General features: G+C 37.2%; 1 protein-coding gene across 3 annotated transcripts in view; it reads right to left on the reverse strand.

The window, feature by feature from the left end:
• Positions 1-12406, reverse strand: part of GLRA3 (glycine receptor alpha 3) — a 175264-nt gene that overhangs the window by 1078 nt on the left and 161780 nt on the right. For 2 of the 3 annotated variants that reach the window (XM_032148940.2, XM_058435839.1), the window contains one exon: positions 12320-12364. The exons of the other annotated variant lie outside the window; for it this stretch is intronic. In XM_032148940.2, coding sequence (XP_032004831.1) covers positions 12320-12364 — 45 coding nt within the window. The remainder of the gene's footprint in view (positions 1-12319; positions 12365-12406) is intronic. 3 annotated transcript variants of the gene reach the window in all.

Consider the following 12406-nt stretch of genomic DNA (forward strand, 5'->3'; position numbering starts at 1 on the left):
AAGAACATAAACTTTTCATAAATTTATTATTATGTTCTTCTAAAAAGTATCATTTCTTTTAAACGTGGCAAACTGAAGAGAATTTTCCATGTTTGTAAATGAAGGGACTTAAAGAAAAATTTAAATAAAAAATTATTTGATAATATATGATAAATGAAATATACTTGAGAGAAATATAATATTTAATAACATAATGCAAATTATTAACAATTTACTTTAATACATTTATTTAGAATGTAATGGTAACTGGCTACCAATGAGTAAGGGTTTATTTGACTATTAAATTGAAGGTCTAAAAGATGAGGAGACATTTAATAAAGTTGTTATATCTCTCCTATGATAATGCTTTTTCATAATAATATAAAAGATCAAATAATTGGCTTGAACTCTTGAAAATTATGGGCCAGGCACAGTTGCTCATGCCTGTAACCCCAGCACTTTGGGAGGCTGAGGCAGGTGAATCACAAGGTCAGGAGATCGAGACCATCTTGGACAATATGCTGAAACACTGTCTCTACTAAAAATACAAAAATTAGTTGGGTGTGGTGGCACATGCCCGTAGTCCCAGCTACTCGAGAGGCTGAGGCAGGAGAATCGCTTGATCCCTGGAGGTGGAGATTGTAGTGTGCTGAGATCGCACCACTGCACTCCAGCCTGAGCGATAGAGTGAGACTCCGTCTCCAAAAATAAGAGAAAATTATGTTGGTTCTTTGAAAGTAGCTCCTCAATGAATAATATATTATAAAATATGAAAGTGAAAAAATAGAAGTTATTATGTATTCTAAAAATGAGAAGATGACCAAAGTTGATGCAGTAGGGTATAAGATAGTTATTTTGGGAATTATGAAAGTAATGTGATTCCACCTGCAAAACAAAAGTATATGATTATTGGAAAATATTCCAACTGTAAGATGTATAAGCCATTGAATTTTGAGGACGCAAGTTTGAAAGAAAAACTGACAGTCCAAACTACCTGAGACTACTGTTGTAAGCTTGCAAAAATTGAAAATCGATTTTCCACTATTCTTTAATAAGCGTGTTCATTTAGACTACCATTTCTTTGGCGTCCATGAAAATTTTAAGGCAAATTTATTATTTGCCTTAAAGTTTTCCATATCCTACAAATTAGAATTAAATTGTTCTTATGTAAGTGCTAAAATAGCATCCTTATAACTTAGAAAATCATGCTGGTGTTTGCATTTCTAAAGGAAAATGTAGGTTACCCAGGTAATTTGCACTATTTTGTGTAAAAATCACCTGAATATTGAAGTATAAAATAGGCTTTTAAACTATAGCAACCTATGTGTTAAAAAACATCTATCTCAAAGTAAGACAAAATATAACTTCTCAGTGAGCATTTCCAGTGAGGTGTTGACATGTTAATTGAAGCAGTTGAGAAATTCATTATCAAAATGCTCAGATATCAGGATTCTAGCTGATGTGCTTAGTAAAGCAGAATTCATTGACTACCTTTCTAATGATCTGTTCTGAATAACTTATTTTAAAATCTTTAGAGACCTTAGCTGCTCGTCTCAAAACAAAAATAATCTACTTAAAATTAACATATTAGTGAGTGACCGAATTTTTCTCAATTGTATCTTTCCACATAGCTGAGTGTGAGTAAAGAGTTAACACCCAGCCTGGGCTGTTACAGTAGTGCTGAGAACGACCCCTGACCCCTGATTCCTAAAGCATCATTTCCTTGAAAACAATAGAGGTAAGCTACAGGGGGAATTGGACTCGGCCTTATTTACTGGGAGGGGCTGCACCTGCACTGGGGGAGCTGTGCATCGGCCTGAAGGCCTTTGGCCCATGTGACTAGATGGTATACGAGTGTGGTTTGGAACAAAGGCTGTGATTCCCTGTGTAAAGGCGACCATATACACCCTGACTTTTGTCCATGGCAGCTGTACCTATGTATCCTGTGTGATGAGGGGCAAAAGAAGCTGTGCTCTTGAGAACCTGCTGAGCCTCCTGTGCGAGGCAGATGCTGGAGGCCTGATGGGTTTCCTGCCTCACATCCTCCTAGGAGGCTGAGTGAACATAAGGTTAGATTAAACCCTATGGGTGTTCTGAGAGTCTGTATGACAACTGGAACCTCAAATATCAGCAGTGGTGGACAGAAGCTGCCCAGGCTTTCAGATCCTTTGAGACTCAATATGGCCAAATGTGCCAGGAAGGAGTTCTGAGGAGAATCTGATGCTGATCCAACCCGGTTTTGAGGTAGCCAAAGTGCTACAGAAAATAACATGCTGAATCTTACTATTGGAACATGGATCGCACAGGTTTATCCCCCGTTGAATTAGCAGATGGATGGTCGGTGAGATAAAACTGAGGGGAAAGTGGCTCAAGAGACAGTTAATTCCTTGTTTCCTATTAATTAATAATTTCAGGGGCTAGGGGCGGAGGCTCACGCCCATAATCGCAGAACTTTGGGAGGCCGAGGCAGGTGGATTGCTTGAGTGCAGGAGTTGGGGACCAGCCTGGCCAACATGGTGAAACCCCATCTCTACCAAAATTATGAAAAATTAGCCAGGTGTGGTGGTGGGTGCCTGTGGGCCCAGCTACTCTGGAGGCTGAGGTGGGAGGATTGCCTGAACCGGGAAGCAGAGGCTGCAGTAAGCTAAGATTGCGCCACTGCACTCCAACCTGGGCGACAGAGTGAGAGATCCCATCTCAAGAAAAAAAACAACAACAAAAAAAAAACGGGTGGAACAAACTACTCGAGGGAAAGACACACAGCCAGTAAAGCAAGCAGCTTCATGACCTGAGCTCAAGGTGAAAACAAAAGCCCAGTTGGTACTTAGAATGACACTGCACTTAATTTTAATCTTCCCTTCTGCAACTCCAGGCAAGTGACCCTGCAATCTAGTGACTACAGTGCAGCCCTGTTCCATAAAAACATAATGTGAGCCACAAATAAAAGCCATGTGTGTGATTTTAATTTTTACATTAACTACATTTAACAAGTTAAAGGAAACAGGTCAAAATAACTTCAGTTTGAAAAAAATTAACTCAGTATGTTCACAATATCTTTTCAACACTTATTGAAGTAAAAATTGAGATAGTTTTCATTCTTTATTTCATACGAAGTCCTTGAAACCTGGCGTATGTTTTACATTCACAGCACGTCTCAATTCAGACTCTAAAGTTCTAGTGCTCAATAACCACGAGGCTAGTAGCTACCAAATTGGACAAAGCATAAAGAAGCTGGGTCACTTTGCTAAGAAGTGGTAGCAGTTCTCTAGGGAATCCATGCTTTCCTACATCTTTAGTGTAATTGACTAAGGAGCTAATAACATATTTTTGGATGCCGTAGTGTGAAAAGTAATGTTTGGTGTGAATGCTAATCCCCAATCTGCTGCAGTGTTATCATTCAGGAATTACTGGTAGGTATAATGTCAATGACTCTTTTGGAGTAGGTGAAACCTGGGGTGGTATAAATCTATGTTGAGGGCTGGGTGTGGCAGCTCACGCCTGTAATCCCAGCACTTTGGGAGGGCAAGGCAGGCAGATCACCTGAGGTCAGGAATTCGAGACCAGCCTTGCCAAGATGGCGAAACCCTGTCTCTACTAAAAATACAAAAAAAATTAGCCAGGCATGGTGGTACATGCCTATAATCCCAGCTACTCGAGAGGCTGAGACAGGAGAATCACTTGAACCCAGGACATAGAGGTTGCAGTGAGCCAAGATCACACCATTGCACTCCAGCCTGGGTGACAAGAGTGAAAACCCCATCTCAGAATCAATCAATCAATCAATCAATCAATCAATCAATCTCTGCTGAGAAGGACTGACTGATGCTCTTACTGCTGTGAAATGTAACACCTCTACAGAAGAGTAGCTATGTTAAATATAGCAGCAAATCTGGGGTGGCCATATGACAATCAGAAAGAAGCCTATCCAAACCATATTCCCCGACCAAAACTTGGGTAAGCACTGGGTTAGGAGAGTCCTTAGGCTTGTGGCCCTTATTCTGGGAAGGCAGGAGGGTATTTAGATTCATGGGTACGTTAACTCTTGCAGCTGCTATACTGGGTTTTACCGATGAGAAGAAAATCTAGGCGTTCAGAAGAAAGATCATGACCAGAGGTACATCTATAAGCTCTCTTTAGGTGGCTGTTGAGACACAAAAAGAACACAGCAAAAATTGACAGGATTTCTGTGAACTATTTCCCGGCACATTATCGCCTGCTGGGAGGACGGAAATCTATTCCAATTTTGGCAGCGGACTCCCCTAAGGAACCCTGTTAGATCTGTTCCTTTCAGCTCAGAAGTTAAATCCCACGGTGCCAATGGGGATGGAAACAAAAGGCACTGACATAGGTTGCTAAATTTACTCCATCAGTTAAGGCAGCTGAAACAAAACAGACTGACTCGAAGGCCAGGATTTCCTTGCCCAGTTCTTAATGGGGCTCTATGGCTGTGCTATGGTTAAAGATGAATTGTCATGGGGGTAGTGAACACAGCTGCTCGCAATTATCTGATGCCAGAGCAAAATATGTGGTAATACGCTGGGGAACAGGAAAGCAATATAAAGAGTCAAAGAGAAGCTGCTTGAGCAGGGAAGGAGGCAAAGGATCAGCTATAGTAGTAGGTATCATGGTCACACTAAAAACTGTAGGTAGGAGAAAACAGAGTAAGATATACTCAGTAGGTGGCACTGCCTTTAACCAAATGTAGGATTGGAAAGGATGTGATACATAGATGAAGGATCTTGGCATCTCTGGCTTGAGCCTAGTCCTGGGCAAGTCATTCCTTAGCCCAGTTTTAATTGGATGTAATAAGATGGGAGCCCTTAGAATTGCCTAAATCTTCCTTTGTATGAAGATTACAGGAACTCTCAGCTCTGATTAAGGGAATGGCGCAGGGGTGGTAGTTTTCATTAATTCCCTCCAGAATAGCCTGTCTGGCCTATGATAAAGCTAGATGGATCCTACAGGCTGACTGCTGACTATTTGGGTTCAGTAAAGAAGTTTCTCAACAGCCTCCACCATGCTGGCTGGATGTGGTGAAAACTATTCAAGAGTTTTGGATGCAAAACTCTATCCAAGAGTTCAGGACAGCGATGGCTGGTTGGATTTGATAGACTTGACTGATGCTTTGTTTTTAGTCTCACTGGTAAAAAAAAAAAAAAATTCAAACACAGCATGTCTTCATGTGAGGTGGACACAATTATAATCTTACTGTCCATCCCTAAGGGAGCCTAAATTCTCCAGTATGTTGTCACAACCGGATAAGAAACAATTTGGTCCAGATCATTGTTAAAAGTAAGTTGTTTAATAAATGATAGCTTCCCTGACCAAGCAGAAAGTCAGGGACAGTTTGGAAACTAGTGGCACCTGTGACTAGGTACGGGTGGCTAATTAATCCAGATAAGGTGCAAGGTCCAGCCCCATGAGTCCACTTACAAGGCATTACCTTGTCTGAGGACATTAGCTACAAGTCACAAACATTAAGGGACAAACTGCTATTTCTTTTGCGCTCTACTATTCAAAAAAATAAGAAAGAAAAAGCTTGTGGCACTGTTAAAATTTTGGCAGGTACATTTTGGATTTCTGTTAGCCCCACTGTGTAAAGTAACCAGACTGAATTTCAAAGGGAAACTACAGCAGACTGTGAGAGATCTAAAGCACGCAGTAGCCAAGCTGGTCCCTCTGAGGTCTTAAAATTCACTGATTGTGCAAGTATCTGCTGCTAAAACACACATAGACTGGAGTTTCTGGAAAAAGCTCAATAGTGGCACTCTAAGGTGGCTGCTAGGATTCTAGACTAGAAAATCCTCTGACACTATCAGCAGGTATAATCTACATGAATGACAGCTTCTGGCATTCTCTTGAGTTCTGGTTAGAAATAGTCCCCAAGACCAAAGGAATCTGAAGGGCCTCAGTCTCTATTTGGGCCTGAGATACCTACCCCATCATGGGTGATGTCAAAAAGGCATTCCAGTCTAAGTGCCCTGACAAAATTAAAATAGTATATTCAAGACCAACTCAAGGGGAGTGACTCTGCTAAAGTGTATCATGTCTATGTAAAAAAACCCTATGTGACAATGGGCCAACAATGGACCCTGCAGTTGAGCACCCAGAATGGTCTGAACCTCTTGACTCTCTTCCAACAGAGGCAAAACAGGCCATCTAGTTCACCAATGGAAAGTCTCATATGTGGTGAGAGCTTGTCCTGAGTATGAACAAGAGAAAACCTGTATGAAAATTGCTTTTGGCTTGAATCTTCCATAGACAAGTGCTAACACATAGCTGTAGATCAAATACCTAGGGTTCTTGCCCTTGGCTTCTGGAGGATTCAGTGGCTTTTGCCTGAAGTTGACAGATATTCCGTCTTGGGTTTTGTTTACATTGTAACAAAAGCCATGGCTAAATATACTATCAAGGGCTTGGAACAAGGCATTTTTATATCAGCTTGGGCTTCTCAAATAGATCTCACTGAACAAAGCAACACATTTTAGCCCAAAATGCACAACATGGCCCAAGGGCACAGCATAGGAAGAGTACCTCATATCCCATCTGCCCAGAGAGCAAAGGCTTAAACAGATATTGGAATGGCCAATTAAAACATTTAATTACTAGAGATGAGATGACAAGGACATGGAAAGTCTGCATAGCCTTAATTTAGCTACTTAACTCTATGATTCTTGGTTTCTTATTCCAGGAAAATATTTATTGTACTACCTATCAGTTCTTTTAGGGTGAGAGAAAATATATAAAATACCGGACAAAGCACTCAAATTGCTGCTATTATATTATTCATATTTTGAGCGTAATATTAGATTATTCTAGAAATTGCACGAAGCACAATAGGAAAGAATACTAATAACAACTTGAATCATTTTACTATTAGATGTCTTAAACTCAGAGTAACCAAACTAGCACTAAAATACTATGTAAAATAGGCCTACCCAGTCACCTGTTCTCCAGGTGGCCTTGCATTTGTGCACTATTACACTAAAAGGTTAACCAACAGCATAAAAGTAAAAAGATCATTCACCCCTCAAGTCTTCACTGTCTTATTGTTACAATACATGGGTTTTGCCATGTGACTGCTAGAATTCCTTGCAAATCTAATTTATGGAACCAAAGAGTCTTTGTGTTTTAAATGTGTTCCATGAAAGATTGCAGATCATTTTGAATGTGCCCATGAGACGAGGCATGTGGAGTCATATCAGAGCCCTTTCAGAAACAGGATCTCAGCTCTGTGGGAAGGAAAGGAACAGACTTCTGTATAGGGTCCTGTCTGCTCTCACAGTAAGACAGGGGATGAGAGAGACCATGAGCCCCTGGTCCTTAAAAACATCGAGGGAATTTTTTTAATGACCTAAACAATAATTTTAAGCATGGATGAAGCTTTTCTTTTCTTTTTTCTTTTTTTTTTTTTTTTTTGAGAAGGAGTCTCGCTCTTTCACCCAGGCGGGAGTGCAGTGGCGCGATCTTGGCTCACTGCAGCCTCCGCGTGGGTTCACGCCATTCTCCAGCCTCAGCCTCCCGCGTAGCTGGGACTACAGGCGCCCGCCACCTCGCCCGGCTAATTTTTTGTATTTTTAATAGAGACGGGGTTTCACCGTGTTAGCCAGGATGGTCTCGATCTCCTGACCTCCTGATCCGCCCGCCTCGGCCTCCCAAAGTGCTGGGATTACAGGCGTGAGCCACCGCGCCCGGCCTGGATGAAGCTTTTCTATCAGCTTATTATTATTATTAGATTACTAAATTAGAAGAAGTACTGAAATATTTTATTACTAATTTCTCTGCTTTGCATTACCCAGTCATAAATTATCCTGTGTTTATGTATGCTTACATGTGCAGTGATATTCCTTATTGTAATTAGCACTCAATTTTTTTTGAGATAATTTAATTTTCTGGAAATAGCTTTAGCTTACATTCTTATGGATTACATGTCAAAAAAGCAAGGAATAAAAATATATCTAGAACTTTTGACTCAGAGACATTATGTGTCAGCCAATATTTAGTGGTTATAAAATTAAGGCCCTTGACAACATAAAATATAGCAAGTGGGCAAAATCACTGATTAAAAAGTTAAAGAAGTAGTTTAGTTTACCCACAAGTAAACCTTCTTACTATATTTCAAACAAGTTAGAAGGTAGGCAGTGAAGAATGGAGACAACCATTTAGCTACTGCACAATTCTTTTTACAGAAATATCTTTTTTCTGTAAATTTAAAACTGACAAAAAAAAAATTTCAGTCATTATGCTTCTATATCATACTGTGAGACTTTGTAGGTCTCTTTTCATTTTATTTCAATTATTATGCCAAGCACTGATTCATATAAAATGCAAGTTATAACTAGAAATATTAGAGACAGACAGAAAATAGAAGGGTACATACAGTCTTTGAATAAAATTGCTTCATCTCTGTCACCCAACATGATACTGTATATTAACACATGTGTGAGGCAAGGGCTAATTTTGTATCTTCTTCTTAGTCCTCAAAATTGACCAGAAAAAAGAAAACTTATGTGGATGTGAGAGTGATGAAGGCATGAGTATTGCCGTTGAGTGTGAACAAAACATTAAGCATCTAGAACAGCATGAAGTATTGATGATGTGAATTGCTGTAAGATATAACAGCATTAAACACATTATTTGCATCTTAATGTTTCTCCCTTAGTAGGTACCTTTGGGGCAATCTTTATACAATTAAAGTATTAAATAGATTATTCCAAGTGTCTTTTTGTTAAATACTTTTTTGTAACTTTATTACCAAATAGGAATGTAAAAAAGGAAGGAAAATTAAATTGTTATTAATTCCTATTTATATGGTTTTTAAATGTGCAGATTATTTTAAATTGCTAATAAACAATGACTTATTTTTTTGGGAAAAATCATTGTCCTTTGAGAATATTAAGAACAGATGAAAAATGTGAATGAATTAAAATTGTTTTTCTAAAATATCAGTCTAAGATAAAATATTCAGTTTCATATATCTACACACATTTTTATATCATTTATAAATGGAAGGTCTAAAATAATGCAATTATAGATGAGGTTTAAAAAATACTTTGTTGTTGTAAGTCAATTGTTAATATAAAATTATTTGAAATTTCACTCCAGGAGAATCCTGCATTTATTATAGATGACATCTGAATTAGCTATTAATTAGCCAAGTATACACTTGGCATATTGAACTTAGATTCAGAAATAGTTTGGAGATTGATAAATGGTAAAATGTAAATTTTAAAAGATGAATGTTTTAGATGAAATATTATAGAAGACAGATAAGAAATCGGTGGAATGATTTATTTAAAAATCTATATATCTATATCTAGCATAAGATGTTAGATTCACTTACTGCCAACTTATAATTATGGAGTGACATAGGATATTACAATGGACATCATATGTTAAAAAGCAGCGTTTCTATTTTAATTAACATCGAGATGGAAGTCCCCCAAATGCATGTAAATTTGAACAGAGATTACATTATTTTATTAAATATTATTTTCCTGAACAGATTTTCAGAGAATATAGCTATAAGAAATAGCTGTGTTTAACATAAACTAAATATCTAAATATTTGTTTACAGGGAATAATTAAAGTCTTACAATTTTTGTCTTATTTGAGAGGATGCAATTTCAACTCCTGATAGAAGAGTGATTCAAACAGAATTTTGTTTGAATCTAAGTTATTGGGAAATAACTTTTCTTTGGGTATGCATGAAAGACATTTGTAGGAAACACTTTATCTATTTAAAGAACATCTTAGCTCTAGAATAGCATAAGCTGACCTGGAATGGAAAGATTATTGAATAATAAGTGTATATGGATGCCATATGGCTTTCAACAGTGAATCCTTCTCACTTTCATCAAAATAGTATATATGTACGTTTGTGTTTATCCTTAGACTGTAGACTTGACAAACGCACAGGGCAGAAAATCAATTATTTATTATCCTTAGAAGCTATCTTGAATTATTTTTAAAGTAAGACCGCATATAAAAACATAAGCAAATAAAATAAAGTTTGTGTACAGATGGTCAAAATGCAGTCAATGATATCTTTATTTTTTCAAAAGATAACCTAGCAAAACATAAACTTGGTCAGGATTTCTTAAATCTAGAACTAATGATACAGTCCTATTTCATTTGCATATATAAATAATAATAAATAATCATCAGTAGGGAAACAGGCACTAGAATACTGTGTGCATATGTTTTCTTGCAGCAAACCATTGCACTATTACATTGCATTGTGGAGGAAGCTACATGAAATGCATTAAAGCAATCCCATTTCATCCATATCTCTCAACAAATAACATGTTCGGAAATACCTTGGCATGTCTTTTTAAGCCTCCAGGACTAAAGTAATGATATCATACATGGGAATAGCGACTCTAACCAAAATACTTCCATATCATGCATACAGACACACACACGCACACACACACAGCACTGGAGATAGCATCCATGACATGGTGCAGTGCGTAATCAGCACACAGCAGGCTGGGACAGTGTGGGGTGGGGAAATTTGGATACAAGAGCAAACTTGTGTTCTTTCACAATGGACGCAGGATTCTCTGGTACCTTCATAGAGGAAAAAGTAAGTTTAAAAAAGCTGTATACAATGCCTAAGCCAATGCTGAGCCTAGTTAAAACTTTCCTAGGAATAATAATTGCATTAATGTAAGGTCCCCTGTTGTGACAAACTTTCTACAGTGAGACTATTTTATTTACTTTGCCTGTTCTGCCAAATTCATGAGTACTGAAGAAAATTCATGTAAACCAGTACTCATGACAATAAAGGGCACAGTACCAACATTGAGACTCATTTTGATTCTGTTTATTTCAAAATTTAGATTACTCAGAGTGTTTCTAAGCAAAACACATAGTTTTAAATGACAAATTTGATCAGCCCAGAGCATTGTTAGTTTAGGGAAATAGTTTTCAAAAAGTCAAAGAAACCAACCACCCCCAAATTTGCCCAATGCCTGAAATATTTTAAAAACGAATGGGATGTATAAACTTTCTTATGAATATATTGGTGTTATATTATTGTTTCTTCTATAAAAATAAGAATTTATTGACTTTCCATAAGATAAGCCTGTTTTTTCATTAGAGTTTTCATAAAGTAATATTTAATTAAATAGATACCTTTCACTCTATAGTTTCTATAAACATTAACTGTTTAGCTACTGGAGATATAATTATGTTGGTCTCCCAAAGAAAGATCAGAGAGTCTGCTATATAGTCTAATACCTACTTGTATCTATAAATATATATTGCAAACACTATATCTAATTATGTAATTTCCATGCAATGAAAAATTTTCAGTTAAGATAATCAAGTAAAAGCAAGTGGATCATGTGAAATTATCTTTCAGGGATGAAAAACAAAGGGAGAAGTGGGATGCTGGGAAATAAGATGTAAATTTTAGTAGCAAAGGACAATTGCTGAGTGATTACATATTATAAGAGAACTTAGCAAGTGCTTTAAAATAATACCAGGTCTAGACAATCTGTTATGAGGTTGAGATTACTGCAAGAATTATTTAACATTATGTCTCTTGCAGAGATGCTTACCTGCAGTGTACAATAGAATCATCTGGGGAGCTACTTTTAAATATAGTTTACCCCAGAAATTAAGTTTAGTAGACAGAACTATTTGTGTGTGACTTCTCAGGCTAAATTCTTGGCTTCAATAGATTTCTATTTAATTATTGCATACTATATTATGAACCCCCAAGTTATACCATGTATGGACCCAAACTGTCTATTTTAGATTGCTTTCCTAATATTTAGTCATTATACTTGGACATGTGTCTTTGTGACCTCTTTTTATTTGATAATTTCAAAGGATGCTGCTATCAAAACTAAATTGTTCACTTTCTATAAGTAATCTCAACATATTTTAACGTTTAGAATGGATTCTAAAGATACACAGAAGGCACAAAGCATTTTGTTGCCTTATTTTGAGGTCTCTTGTGCAGGTGCTTTTAGAATTTGTTTGTATAAATAAATTTTCCATTTATTTTCAACTAATTTTGTACAAGTATCTGAGTGTTTCTTCTATGGTGATTATTACAAGATATATGTGATATTTCTCTCTAACATATATTTTTAGATCATTTTGACCAATCAAATAGCTCTGTTAATACAATGAAGGGTAATATTTAGATATCCTTTTATTGATGAGAGAAGACAAGAATAAAGTTTTTAGAAAAAGCATTTGCTCAGCTTTCAATACAAAAGGGGCTGTGTTTCCCCACCAAACACTGCCTTGGTAGTGCAGAATATGCTATCTGCTTTTTACTGATGACCACATTCCTCTATTTAGAGTTAAGAAAGTCAATTACCATATCTGAGAAACGGTAAAACTTCTCCAATGCAAAAGCTTCTGTCTGTGGGAAGGTAAAGTGGACCAAGAGGAATTGAGAAACCAG

Source organism: Hylobates moloch, unplaced genomic scaffold, assembly GCF_009828535.3.
Source record: "Hylobates moloch isolate HMO894 unplaced genomic scaffold, HMol_V3 SCAFFOLD_3, whole genome shotgun sequence".
Classification (NCBI taxonomy): domain Eukaryota; kingdom Metazoa; phylum Chordata; class Mammalia; order Primates; family Hylobatidae; genus Hylobates; species Hylobates moloch.